Here is a 14,090-nt window from a genome sequence, read left to right as displayed (position 1 = left end):
ACAGTCCAAAAATATGCTGAGGTTAATTGGTTCCTCTAAATTGCCCGTAGGTGTGAGTGTGATTGTGTGTCTGTGTATGTAGCCCTGTGACAGACTGGCGACCTGTCCAGGGTGTCCCCTGCCTTCGCCCAAGTCAGCTGGGATAGGCTCCAGCCCCCCGCGACCCTAGTGAGGATAAAGTGGTGTATAGAGAATGGATGGATTTTATGGACCTCAGCTTAAGTTTAACAGTTTTATGCAACTTAAACTTCTATTTCTCTACATGCCTGCTGTTCATTTTACTCTACATTCATCTGGTTGCTTTAATTACTGACCTTATTTGTGAGTACTTCTTAAGCTGTTGTTGTAACGCTGGTAAAGAGACACTGACAAATAATTTTTTTGACATCAGATCAGATAGCTCTACCTGACTTCAATGCTGGAGCCATGGAGAACTGGGGTCTGATCACCTACAGGGAAACGAACCTGCTGTACGATGAGGAATACTCGTCCAACTCCAACAAGCAGAGGATCGCCACCATTATCGGCCACGAGCTGGCTCACATGGTGAGGAATGAAGCCAGCAGTGGAGGGAAACTTCTGTAACTCCTGCTGGGAATCACACACTCCTTAAATAAATTAAAATCGATGTAATGAATAAGTTAAAAACAAGTCTTGAAAATCAAGTTCAAATTGAGTCTGAAGTCCAAGAAAACAAGTTCACGTCAAGTTTCACCTGTTCAGTCTTCAGTCTTAAGTCCTAAGAAAGTCATATCTTAAGTTCAAATTGAATCTCAGTTCTGAGTAAAGTTGCTTAGACTGAGTCTCAAGTCCTGGAAAACAAGTTCAAATCGAGTCTTACCTTTAGGAACAAAGTTTAAATTGAGTCTTAGATTCTGGACAAGTTCAAATCAATTCTGAAGTCGTGAGCAAATTCTAAACTTCTAATCGAGTCTCAAGTCCTAGAAAACAAGATAAAGTCGAATCTCAAATTGTGGAAAAGCAAACTCAAATCAAGTCTGAAGTGCTGGAAAACAACTTTAAATTGAGTCTCAAAATAAGTATGAGTCAAGTTTCCCATCCTAGAAAACAAGTTCTAGTTTGAGTCTCTGGTTCAACAAGACAGGTTCAAGTCCTGGAAAGTAGTTCAGTTTTAGTTTTAAGTTCTTGGAAACAAATTCAAATAACTCTGAAGTCCTAGGGAAAAGTTCAAATCAATCCTTAATTCTTTGAAAATATCATTAAAATGAGCCTCAATTCCTCAAAAACAAGTTAAAATTGAGTCACAAGTCCTAAAACTATTCTGGAAAGTAATTCAATTCAGATTTCAAGTCCAAGAAAACAAAGTCAGTTTGAGTCTTAAGTCAAAGCATGTTTCAAATCGATTCTCACATCCTAAAACCACCAAAAAAAAACTCCACTGCAAAATTACCATCTGAAATTTCAAGCTTTTGAGACCAAGTCCTGTTAATGTATTAAAAAGAAATTTCCAATATGGTACACCTTGAGATTTAATGTGTTAAAGCCTCACCTCTGAATGCATTGTAGTTTTTATGGCATTGAGTCAAAAACTGTCTGTATCTTCGTGATTTTGTTTTTTCTCAACATTGCATTTCCATTTTTTCTTTGTGCTGTCCTTAGTGGTTTGGTAATCTTGTGACCCTGCGATGGTGGAATGACTTGTGGCTGAACGAAGGTTTTGCGTCCTACGTGGAGTACCTGGGAGCACATGAAGCTGAGCCCACCTGGAATGTGGTAAGGATTTACTCGCCACCTCACTGCTTCCGTGATCGATGCAGAAGATCAGTGGAGTTTTGAGCATCTCCTTTGTCTCCCAACAGAAAGACCTCATTGTCCTCAATGATGTCCACCGAGTGTTCGCTGTTGACGCCTTGGCCTCTTCTCACCCTCTGACCTCTAAAGAAGAAGACATCCAGACACCAGCCCAGATCAATGAGCTGTTCGATGCCATCTCATACAGCAAGGTAACCACACACAGTCAGACCTGCACGGGTAGAAAACAGATTAGCAACACAAATTGACCACAAGAAGACATAACCTGACCACAAAGAGACAGAAATGACCAGAAAGAAACACAAACCAACTACAAAGATCAAAAACAACCACAGAAACAAAGCAGCCATCAAGAGACACAAAACAAGACCTATCTTTATGATAACAATGAGTGTTTAAGTTCCAGTATTTTAGGGCCGTGCCTTATAAATATATACCATAAATGAGTCAGAGCCACATTTTCACCCTGTGATGTGCAATATGGGTCAGAAGACTCCGATTTTCCATTGGATTTGGGTCACTTTTGACCCATGTTGTGCAATAAAGGGTTAAGAAAACCCGAGTACTTCCTTCTGCTTGATGTTTTTGTTTTTCTTTAACATCTTAAAATGTGTTTCTTGCCCTCAGGGAGCTTCTGTCCTCAGGATGTTGTCGGATTTCCTAACCGAAGACGTCTTTAAAAAGGGGCTCCAGGTAAAGATGCCAGTATTCACAGTAAAGAATCCTCAATAGCAGATCTTTGTTGTAGTTTGGGTTTTCGGCCAATTAAACCTTTGACATACAGTATTCATTGCTCCCTACATGAAACAACTAATCATTAGCTATGAATTAAAGTGAACCTAGTGTTGAATCAGCATTTGTCAAGTTTTTCCCTCTTTAAAGCCACAGAAACATCAAAATCAGACTACTTTCATACTGAAGTGTATAAACGGAGCAAACTGGTGAATTAAGAACTGGAAAAATGACCCAGATTTTGAACACTTGAGATCAAAACACACGTCACAGTTGGAGGATATTGCGACCAGCTGCATTAAACTTGTCGAGTTTCATTCAAAGTTTTGCCTCTGAAGTAATCTTACTGTTTTCTGTCCATCCTGCAGACCTACCTGAAGGCATTTGCTTTCGAAAACACCGTCTACACAGACCTCTGGACACATCTGCAGATGGTACGTTCAACTTCGCAGTCTCTACAGAAGGACATTTGCTGCTCGTCTAAGTTCTTAGTTCCTCTCCTCGCATTTTCATGAATTGCTCATCTTTAATCACTAGAAGACAAGTTGAATTTCTTTGAGTTTTTTTTTGTAAAAATTGAAAATCAGAATCATTTATTATGTACAATTTTCCTAGATAATATACACTTCAAGTACTGCAGATTAGCTGTAGTACCTGGTTGTTCCACTAGGTGAAACCTTTTACTGTTTAACACTGTGTCATAGTTTCTCTGATGTCCGTCAAGTGCAGGTGGAGAAGAAGCGTCCGTTAACACTGACTTTCTTAACAAGTTCTTATTGAAAGAAAGAACAGCATCGATACAGACAGAAGTTGCCTGGAAGGAGTCCGCCGATTGATTCCTTCCCGAACAATAGCCAGCAGTCACTTTTGTACCTTCTGATAAAGGATAAAATTTCAACATCTGAATCGTTTTTGAGGACCCCTTACTCAAAAACAAGACCACCCTTGAATAGAACTCCTCGGCTCTGCATCCCAAAGGGTCACAGGTCATCTCTGGCTGGACACTGCACCCCTATCCCAACATTTTTCAGTCTGAAAAACACATTCCAATGATATTGGTAAAATTAATACCACATGTACTTCAGGTTCCATTTGTGGTAAACAACACCTATCAGGAATCATATCAGAGCAGATACTACAACTGGAGGAGGTGGGCAGTTCCTAGCTTGTAAAGGGGCACCATGACAAAGACTGATGTGAGGCTTACTGACTTCAGGTCAGCAAACCAGTGTTCAATTAACCAGAAATAAATTAGGATAGTATTTCCTAAAACCAAAACTGATCCATTTTGACTGATTTTGCAGCATTTACATCATCTTTCCTTGTTTCCTGCTTCCACAGGCTGTTGACACCACCGGTACTGCCCTACCGAAGTCAGTCAATGACATCATGAACACCTGGGTGCTGCAGATGGGCTTCCCTGTGGTCACCATCAACACCGCTACTGGAAACGTTTCCCAGAAGCACTTCCTGCTGGATCCAGAATCTGAAGTCACCACTCCTTCCCCCTACAAGTAATTATGCTGCATTATCTCATCCATCATCCTTTCCTCCCACTGTTTGCTGTTGTTCTCTTTATTACTATCGGTTCTACTATCACCTATTACTCTTCTATTAGTTTACAATCCTTTTAACTTCAATGACATCCACAGCTACAGGCTCATTTTCCAGTTCATAAGAAGCAGAATAAACAACAAACTGTATTTTTCTGCTGCAGCTATGAGTGGATCGTTCCAATGCGGTGGATGAAGACCGGAGCTGTGCAGAATCTGACGTGGCTGGAGACGAAATCAGGTGAATAATTCAAACACAACAAGGGTCACAAGTAGAGATAAAATGGTTTCAAAGTGATTTATTTGCATGCTCCTTGATAGAAAGAATGTGCCAAAGCATTTTAACTTTTCAGGGTATAAATCAGAATCAAATCTAAGTCTCAATAGTGTTAAAAACATTGTGTGGTAACTCAATAATAGAGACTTCGTTTTTTCAGGTAATCTTTTGAAAACTCGCTGCTGTTTAGCTGCAAATTACAAAATATTTTCGGAAAAAAATCTGATGCTTATTATTAAAAAACATTGTTCTTCATATTTGAGTTGAAAGTAAAAAGTACCGACTGATTAAAGAATGTTTAATTTGGTATCACTCTCCATCAGAGTTTCCTGTAAAGATGAACAGAAACTCCAAAACACAAACATGAGTTCACTTTAAGAGAAATGATCCCTAAAATATTTAAAACAATCAGATGCCTCAAAGAGCAGAAAGCCCGTATCAAGACATAGAATATCCAACAATACATTCTCTTCACTACATTAATATGTCTTCAGATGGGTTTGCATTGTAGAAAATATGGTGTTGAAATTTTCACATAGCACAACAATAATTGTGTTTTTTTTTTGTTGTAGCTTCAATCCCGGCGATGACGGTAACGGGGAATGAGTGGGTGCTGGCCAACATCGACGTGGTGGGATACTACAGGGTCAACTACGACCAGGCCAACTGGGACAAACTCCTCAATGCTCTGAACACCGACCATGAGGTAGGATCCAGTCGCCGTTCACACGGTGACGTTACTCTGATTACTGACGGACTTCTTGATCTGAACTGCTGCTTTTGTTATTAAAGCTCATTCCAGTGATCAACAGAGCCCAGCTGGTGGACGACGCCTTCAACCTGGCCAGGTAAGTCCTACACGTTTAGCATCACACAAACAGAGGATGGTGGTCATGATGAGGAGATGTAGACAAACTGATGACTTTAGTAGAACCAAAAGACTGCACTGAAGATGGACAAAATGTCTAAAAATATGCAAAGAAACAGTTAAAATGTGGCTGCAAGGATGTCAGAAAATAAACGGTACTGTTCATAAGTTTGGGGTCACTTAGAAATGTCCTTATTTTTGAAAGAAAAGCATTTTTTCAATGAAGATAACATTAAATGAATGATAAATCCAGTCTAGACATTGTTCATGTGGTAAATGACTATTCTATCTGGAAATGGCTGATTTTTAATGGAATATCTCCATAGGGGTACAGAGGAACATTTCCAGCAACCATCACTCCTGTGTTCTAATGCTACATTGTGTTAGCTAATGGTGTTGAAAGGCTCATTGATGATTAGAAAACCCTTGTGCAGTTATGTTAACACATGAATAAAAGTTTGAGTTTTCATGAAAAACATGAAATTGTCTGGGTGACCCCAAAACTGGGCCATGAATAAAGTAAAAATGGTGATAAAACAGTAGATATCTGTAAAATAATGATATTTTTAGTTGATTTAAATGCAGTAAAACATAATTTTATAGGCCAATATTGTAAAAGAACAAATTGCTGTTTATAGAAATACAGATTTTTGATGTGGACATGATTTAGAGTTTTTCTTTTTTACATGCATCGTGTAGAATAGTTGTTTACGTGACTTTACAAGATATCTGATTCATCAAAACCATTAAAATGTGTATAACAACATTTAAAAATTATCTACCCTTTTTCAATTCTTGATATGTTTTTCAATACAGTAAAATAATAGTTTCATTTTAATTAATAAGAATGACCTTTTTTCACAGCTAACATATAAATCAATATTTTTGTTTCTGTGATTTTACTCGTTATTGTCTGTATTTCAACAACACAGTAAATTGCTCAAAAACACTGTCAAGAAAAGCTTCATTTTCACACACAGGTAAAGGGCAGACTTTGGTGTAGATTTCTTGCAAATTATGAACTATGAGCTCATAAAAACACTCAATCTGTGGTGGAAAATGTAATCATGTCCATATATATTCCATTATATTTTGAACTGTCACCTGAATTTTGAGGTTTTTAGTTAGTAGAGACATTTTCACTGTATACTGATGCAAAAAAAATAAATACAAATTGTTGCATAAAAATTCACAAGAATGCAGGAAATAAAGTGTTTGATGCTCATCATGCATTAGCATAACTCAGAGACCTGATAGACACATTAATGAGACTGAAATAAACTCAGCTTTATGACTTTCAAACAGTAGACCAGTTTGTTCATCAATACCTGGGTGCAGGTCAGAAACATTGATGAGTTATATTACTATGAGTTACAACAAGTGAGATGAAAATATAATTGAAGAAATAAATAATAGACTTGATAAATATTTGTGGGGTTTATTTTTGGTTTCCCATCACAAAGATGCTAAATTAAAATCTTAAAAATTTGTACATTTAATCTGGTGAATCAGTAGAATTAAAAATGATGCTGATGATGAGGACATTAAGGATGTCCCATTAAATTTCACAATTATGTACCCCAAAGAGCAAAGATCATCCAGACAGTGGAGGCCTTAAAAACTACCACGTACCTGAGCAAAGAGAGAGCCTACATGCCGTGGGCGTCGGCCATCAACAACCTAGACTACTTCTACCTGATGTTTGACCGCAGTGAGGTCTATGGGCCCATGCAGGTGAGATTCTTCTTCTTATAAAACAATAAAAACATGAATAAATTGTCATTGGGATCTTGAGTTTTAGGATTCATCTGGATTCTTGAATCTGTCTTTTTGCTTTTTTACAGGATTATCTGAGGAAACAGGTGACCCCTCTCTTCAACTACTATGAAAACCTGACAGGGAACTGGGCTGATGTTCCTACAGGACACATGGACCAGTAAGTAAAGATGAATATGTATGTACGGCCATGTTAGACCAGTCTAGACTGTGCTGATGCAGGTTAGACAGTTTCCACTTGTGTTTTCTAAGTACTTCTGAAGCTTCCTGTCTTGCTTATTGGGAGATCTTCCATAATGAATGATCTCCGTGTCACAGGAGAGTAGGAAATACAAGTTAGCATAAAGAAAAGCATCAAAAGACCGACTCATATTAAACCATCCAACATGGTTGAATATGTGTTTATAGTTTTCTGTGGTTATCATAAACTTAGAGGTGTAAAATAAAAAGCTGTTAAGATCTGTAGATGTTCACTTCTGCCATTCCTTTATCTCACACACTCATTTATATGTCAGTCATAGACACAGAGTGAGTCTTCTTCCTGAATGAGGCAGAGAAAGCAGCTCAGCTTTGTTTAAAGTGACAGGCACTGAAACAGTCAGTCAGTTGCATCTGATGGCATCGGTGACATGAAGAAAGTTCTTCATCCACCTCCTTTTGTTCAACATTGCAGTCAAAACTTCTTTGCCTTCCAGACCATTGTCTTCTTCTAGAACCTTCGTTAATGTGCTTGGCCTGCCAAACCTTCTGACAACATCAGGTTTCTATAACAGTTCTCGACCAGCTTCTTCTTTGTGTCTCACCACATTACCAGCCAGGGCTAGTCTAATGCATGTGGACCATATAGCAACTTGTTGGTGAGATGCGATTTCCAGGAGATGTTTTGTACCATCTGTAGCATTCTGGTATAAGTCCCATTGATTCTTTTTGAGAGAGTCTTCGATAGTGACCAGGAGTCAGAGCCATACAGAAAGATGGATTCCACTGATGCCTTGAACTCTCTCACAACATAAATTTCTAGTAGCAGAAATACTGTGATGACTTGCGAAGACTATCACAGGAGCAGTTCCCCACTAAAGGGGCCAGAGTTTCCTAACCGTTGACTCTTCACAGTTTGTCCGCTTAACAAACAGGCATCAGTGACAGAAACAGCTGGTTATTGATGTTCACCCACCAATGCTATCACCATCCCTGCTTCCTGTATGGATCTATACATAACCCTGCAATGGGTGGCTGGGGGTGCTATGCCTTGCCAAAGGGCAGCCCGCGATTTGGTCCGGGACTGCTATTCGCAGCTAACCCTCACATCTGAGGGCTGTTCCTCTATCCATCACCTGAGGACCCAGTGGATGAGAGTTGTCATCTCCACACCATTAAACAACAAGTTTAAAACAGGACAAAAACCAGAAGTTATATAGTCAAATGAATTATCTTTGCTGTATTTTGAGCTGACAAAATGCATAAGACACTCTGGGGACATGCAAGACAATCATGAATTGACTGAAAAAGGCAGAATAAGTTTTAAAAAAAAAGGTTTGGGTTTCGAACCAGTTCTGTTGTGGACCTGTAGAACCATAGTGGCACCAAGCAAGCCAGTTGTTAGCAGAGTCGATGCTTTACCATAAATGTAGGTAAGAATAAACCATGTGGCGGAACGCATTGTTTACCTGCAGTTTGTAGGTTCTTATTGCAAACATCCACAAACGGATGTTTGGCAGATGTACACAAGTACATACACCACTGATGATGGCAAAAGTGTTTCTATTAGCAGAATTTTTCCGCCCACCAATCTGCTGTTTTGTGGCTCCGAGCAGGAACCCAATTTACTGGTTTTTGCTTTGTTTTGTTTTGGTGGAAGCACAGGTAACAGTTCAAGTGAAGGTCTACAAATAAAAACAGAACCAGTCCTTTGTTGGTAAAGCCACCCCAAAGTGACAAAACATGGAAACAGTGGTTCAAAATATGTGGTTTGCTGTGAGGAGTAACATTTTCTGAGATGTTCTTTTGTTGCTGCTTTTGCGGTTGACATACACTGTTATCGGTCCGATTTTGATGGTATTTTCTTTGTTTTCTCGTGTTCACACTCCTCCTCCTTCCTCAGGTATAACCAGGTGAACGCCATCAGCCTGGCCTGTAGGACCGGCCTGCAGGAGTGTCAGGAGCTGACCTCATCTTGGTTCAGAGACTGGATGAACACTGGTGTCAACAAGTGAGGCGACAGTTTAGCTTCATTGCAGTCTTTGTTCAAGTCCAAGTCAAGACTGTAGTCTTTATAGAGCTTGTACAAGCCAAGTCTCAAATCTTTCGATATGACTAGTCCAAGTCAAATCTCAATTCAAGTCTTTAGAGGGCTAATAAAATCTAAATTCCAAGTCAGGTCCAAAGTTGTCAGTGAGGGAGTCTTTGTCCTGTCTTTTGAGGACTAGTGCAGGTCAAGTCCAAGCTAGATCTCTAGTCTTCAGATAGGACTAGCTCAAGGCAAGTCTCAAGTCTTTAAAGGACGAGTAAAAGTTTCAAGTCCAAGGAAACTCTCAAGTTGGTGGAGAGTTAGTCTGAGTCAAGTCACAGTCTTTAGAGGGCTCGTGCAAGCCAAGTCTAAAGTTCAGGTCAGGTTTTAAGTTTTGAGAGTGAGCTAGCTCAAATCTAACCCTGTCAAGTTTCAAGTCTTTAGCAGTCTAGTCTAAGTCTCAAATCCATGTCAAGTCTCAAGTCTTTAGAGACCTAGTCCAAGGGAAATCTCAGGTCTTTAGGAGGCTAGTCCAAGCCAGGTCTCAAATCATTGAAAGGCTAGTGCAAGTCAAGTCTAGAGTTTAAGCCATGTCTTAAGTTTTTAGAAAAGGCAAGTTCAAGTCAAGTCTCAAGTCTTTAGAGACCTAGTCCAAGGGAAATCTCAGGTCTTTAGGAGGCTAGTCCAAGCCAGGTCTCAAATCATTGAAAGGCTAGTGCAAGTCAAGTCTAGAGTTTAAGCCATGTCTTAAGTTTTTAGAAAAGGCAAGTTCAAGTCAAGTCTCAAGTCTTAAGAGGGCAAGTCCAAATGAGGTCTTTAGTCTTTAGAGAGCTAGTCCAAGTCAAGTCTCACGTCCAAGCCAGGTTTCAAGTTTTTAGAGAGCTAGTTCAAGACAAATCCTAAGTCAAGCCCTAAGTATTTAGGGGGCTACTCTACGTCAAATCTCAGGTCCAAGTTTAGTCTTAAGTCTTTAGACACCTTGTCCAAGTTCAGCAAGTTTTTTAAGACGTAGTCCAAGTCAAGTCTCGAGTCAAGTCTCAAGTCCAAGTTAGGTCTCAAGCCTTAACAGGACTAGTCAAGTCTCAAACACTAGTCCAACTCAGGTCTCAACTCTATAAAATGCTCAATCAGGTCATCAAATTAAGTCTCCTCAGATTTGTATTTTAAGTCTTAAGTCCTCATTTTTGTGACTCAAGTCCACGTGTGAAGTCCACAGCTTTGTCTAACTGTACTTGAAGAGACCCTCTGTCATCTGCTGGATTTTATCAATGTTTTCTTCCCTCAGGATCCATGCCAACCTCCGCTCCACCGTGTACTGTAACGCCATTGCAGCAGGGAGTGCTGCTGAGTGGCAGTTTGCCTGGGATCAATTTAAAAATGCCAGCATTGCCAGCGAAGCTGACAAACTACGCTCTGCACTGGCCTGCACCAAAGAGGCCTGGCTGCTGAACAGGTCAGTCCACACACAACCTTATTAATATTTATCACATCACAGCGTCTAATTTACAGCTATTGACCAGCACGTCTGCTCATACCTGTGCAGGTATCTGGAATACACCTTGAACCCAGACATGATCAGGAAGCAGGATGCCACCTCCACCATCATCTACATCGCCAACAATGTGGTTGGTCAGACTCTGGCGTGGGACTTTGTCAGGGCTCGATGGGAATACATCTTCAACCAGTGAGTATGACAAAGATCTCTGGTCTGTGATGCAGGTTATCACAGTGCGAAAGGTGCAGATTTATCACGTGTTAGGTAATGCAGCACAGCGTAGACTGGAAGCAGATAAAAACTTCAACAGATTTTATCAGTGACAGCTTTTATTGACCCGGCAAGCTCAGAGTGATTACTCTGAGCATGCCGGGTCAATAAAAGTTCAGGTGACCTTTGGTTCTCATAAACCCTGCACAACTGATTAGATCAGAACATGGTTTGATGTTTGAGTGATTGTTTTGTGATTTTGACAATTAAAAACAGTTATTATATTAAAGCTTGAGATTAAAATAGCTGGTCAGTGTTGGTAGAGAAGTCAGGAAAGACTTATGGTAAGCTGGGATGTCATACACCAACTTGGCTATAAGGGATTTTTTTTTCTACGAATCGGAAACTTTGAAGTCTTTAGAGGGCTAGTAAAAGTTTCAAGTCCAAGTAAACTCTCAAGTTGATGGAGAGTTAGTCCAAGTCAAGTCTCAAATCCAAGCCAGGATTTGAGTCTTTAGAGGGCTAGTGCATAACAAGTCTAAAGTTTAAGGTAGGTCTTAAGTTTTTAGGATGAGCCAGTTTCAGTCTTTCGAGACCTAGTCCAAGGGAAATCTAAGGTCGTTAGGGGGCTAGTCCACGTGAAGCAATATGGCTGTTGTGGTGCTACATATTTTCCAACAGTGGGAGTTATTAAAGCTTATCTCATCCTAATTAGTTAATCTATAATAAAAATGCCGTTAACCAGTGATTATTTCTTGCTTTATTTCCTCTCAGGTATGGTGGTGGATCGTTCTCCTTCTCCAACCTCATCAATGGAGTCACTGAACGTTTTTCCACCGAATTTGAGCTTCAACAGGTTTGATATTTCTTAGTTATTTCCAATGATTTATTTTGTTTTGCTTCTAAGTTGTAGAAACTGAAACTGTGACCACATTTCCAGACCCAACACATTAGAACCAGCTGAACTTACGAACTGAAGCAAGTTTTCTTCCTTTTCATACATTTAACGCAACATAAATTTAGTTTAAACTCAAGAAAACCACACATATTTGACTGTTTGCTACACCGATCATGACTGTTCAGTGTTGTAATTCACAATCTGACCTGATGGTGGCAGTGTTGTCCCACTGCCTAAATAGAGACACAATGATACAGAAGTCTGTCTCATCATTGTCACTTGATGCTGCAGCACCTGATTGTCAGGTTTTTGGAGGGCTTTGATAATGAAACTCTGCAGATGAAGATGTTAGTTTTCATGATTTAAATAATATTAAAGTAGAACCAGAGCATGAAGATGACATCCAGTTATTCAGTTATAGTTCTACAGCTGCTTTGACCACACACCAACAGTTTTCCAGGACAAAATTGTAGTTTGTGAAACCAGAAAATCTCAGGGAAAAGTCATCCAGATAGAACAAACACAATATTTGAGCACTAGAAATAAAATGGGAATCACATAATTTTATGTAAATTTGTGTGCAGAGTGCAGATGTTTGTAATAGTTCTAAAAAAATAACCTGTACATTTTCAGACCACTCACCTGATCATATGTTTTGTTTTTCAGCTGAAGCAGTTCAAGGTCGATAACGCTGAAGTCGGTTTTGGCTCTGGGACTCTGGCACTGGATCAGTCCATCGAGAGAACCGTCGCCAACATAAAATGGATCGCAGAGAACAAGAACAATGTTCTGAACTGGTTCATAGCTGAATCTACATCCTAATAAGGAGTTTACTTGTTCTTTGCGTCATTTAAAAATGTTCTTTTTATCATTAACATAAGTCCCTAGACTTAGCTTTTACTCATGAGTGTTTATGGTACTAAAAAATCAAATAATATATGCTCACCTTTAGTATTAGCTGGGACCCAAATTAGCTGCTGAGCTTTACTTGTGCTGCAGTTTATTTGAATTGAATTGGAAATTACAATATATATATATATTTAGAATCCTTGAAAGCAGAAATATAAATAACATTAAAATTTGACACTTTCAGTCAAACAGAGAACCAGAGAGGACATGATTTTGTTGTTTTATACTTTTAAAAATCCGTTTTTTTAATGTAGTTTTACAATTTCGTGGTTACAAGAAAGGAGTTCCTTATAAATAGGAATGTTTTTGTGTTTTCGCAAAATATTTTAATAATACTTTAGTGATGTCAGGACAAACTAAAAGTCCTCTCTGGCCTCTAAATATATAAGCTTCTCTTGTTTCTCTTTCTCCATATTAAATATTGAGCTCCTGAGTGAGCAGCTTCAAGGCCTAAGATTTAAGAAAAAAGGTTTACTGTATTTCTTGTCCCGCTGCAAAATAATTTATGATAAAATTGGATTGTTAATGAGGACGTTCCTGTATTTACTGTTCACATTAGCTCTGGTTATGATGAATTTTTGCTCTGAAACCAATGTTTGTTTGTTTTTTAAAAAATCTGTTTCCACCTTTAAATGGACAAAAGAAAAGAAATACCTGTACACTTTTAAAATTAAAATATTTAATTTTGTAAGTATTCTTTGTCTATGAGATACTGCTGTGCTGTGCTGTGCAAAAATGTAAAAAGGGAAGTCTACATAACTCTAAAATTGTACGTCTATGCTCACTGGATATTTTTAGATATTTCAATGCAACAGTTTCTCTCCATCCTGATAAAGTAAATAAAACTATTTCTTAAGAATTTACTGTTGTGCTCTGCTTTTCTGAATGTGCAATATTACTGATATGTTATAGTTACTTAACCCAGGATGTTGTTCTGTATGGATGATAATTCTGCTTAACACATAAGAACCCAGACCCATTTTTCCTTAAAGGACTTTGGCACTCAAAGTGCTTGTTACACTGGTGTAACCGTGGGTTCTTATGGGTTAAATTTAGGGTTTTCGTACTTCCAGCACATTTATTTCACATTGTGTTATTTGCTTTATTTATGAAAACATATGTGGCAATAGGAATGTATAAATTACTGCCACAGAATGACATTTCACTACAGAGCTGAAATCATACAAAAAGCTGAAATCATACAAAGACTTCATAAATCATAAATCATTTGGGCCTAACCATGTCACCGATTAGGTGAACAGAACAGGTGTGTCCAAATGTGTTATTTTTGTAGTTTGGATGTTAGTCAGCAGTTGCAGCAGCAGTAGAGGTAATGAAGGTAAATTTAGTGTCAATAATTGAACTCATAACT

The 14,090-nt window shown here is 38.8% G+C and overlaps 1 protein-coding gene across 3 annotated transcripts in view; it reads left to right on the top strand.

Annotated features, from left to right (window-relative positions):
- The window catches only part of LOC110955851 (aminopeptidase N-like), a 29,877-nt gene extending 16,300 nt beyond the window's left edge, over positions 1 to 13,577 (top strand). For all 3 annotated transcript variants that reach the window (XM_051952654.1, XM_051952655.1, XM_051952653.1), the window contains 16 exons: positions 392 to 546; positions 1,621 to 1,734; positions 1,821 to 1,964; positions 2,401 to 2,466; positions 2,874 to 2,939; positions 3,847 to 4,019; positions 4,223 to 4,299; positions 4,908 to 5,041; positions 5,128 to 5,183; positions 6,790 to 6,937; positions 7,048 to 7,139; positions 9,081 to 9,188; positions 10,492 to 10,659; positions 10,750 to 10,890; positions 11,686 to 11,767; positions 12,476 to 13,577. In XM_051952654.1, the coding sequence (XP_051808614.1) occupies positions 392 to 546; positions 1,621 to 1,734; positions 1,821 to 1,964; positions 2,401 to 2,466; positions 2,874 to 2,939; positions 3,847 to 4,019; positions 4,223 to 4,299; positions 4,908 to 5,041; positions 5,128 to 5,183; positions 6,790 to 6,937; positions 7,048 to 7,139; positions 9,081 to 9,188; positions 10,492 to 10,659; positions 10,750 to 10,890; positions 11,686 to 11,767; positions 12,476 to 12,631 (1,880 nt within the window). In that variant the 3' untranslated portion in view covers positions 12,632 to 13,577. The remainder of the gene's footprint in view (positions 1 to 391; positions 547 to 1,620; positions 1,735 to 1,820; positions 1,965 to 2,400; positions 2,467 to 2,873; positions 2,940 to 3,846; positions 4,020 to 4,222; positions 4,300 to 4,907; positions 5,042 to 5,127; positions 5,184 to 6,789; positions 6,938 to 7,047; positions 7,140 to 9,080; positions 9,189 to 10,491; positions 10,660 to 10,749; positions 10,891 to 11,685; positions 11,768 to 12,475) is intronic.
- Positions 13,578 to 14,090: the final 513 nt, after the last annotated feature.

Source organism: Acanthochromis polyacanthus, chromosome 8, assembly GCF_021347895.1.
Source record: "Acanthochromis polyacanthus isolate Apoly-LR-REF ecotype Palm Island chromosome 8, KAUST_Apoly_ChrSc, whole genome shotgun sequence".
Taxonomy (NCBI): Eukaryota; Metazoa; Chordata; class Actinopteri; family Pomacentridae; genus Acanthochromis; species Acanthochromis polyacanthus.
The sequence above is the reverse complement of the archived record's forward strand: the minus strand, read 5'-3'. Positions and strand labels throughout refer to the sequence as shown.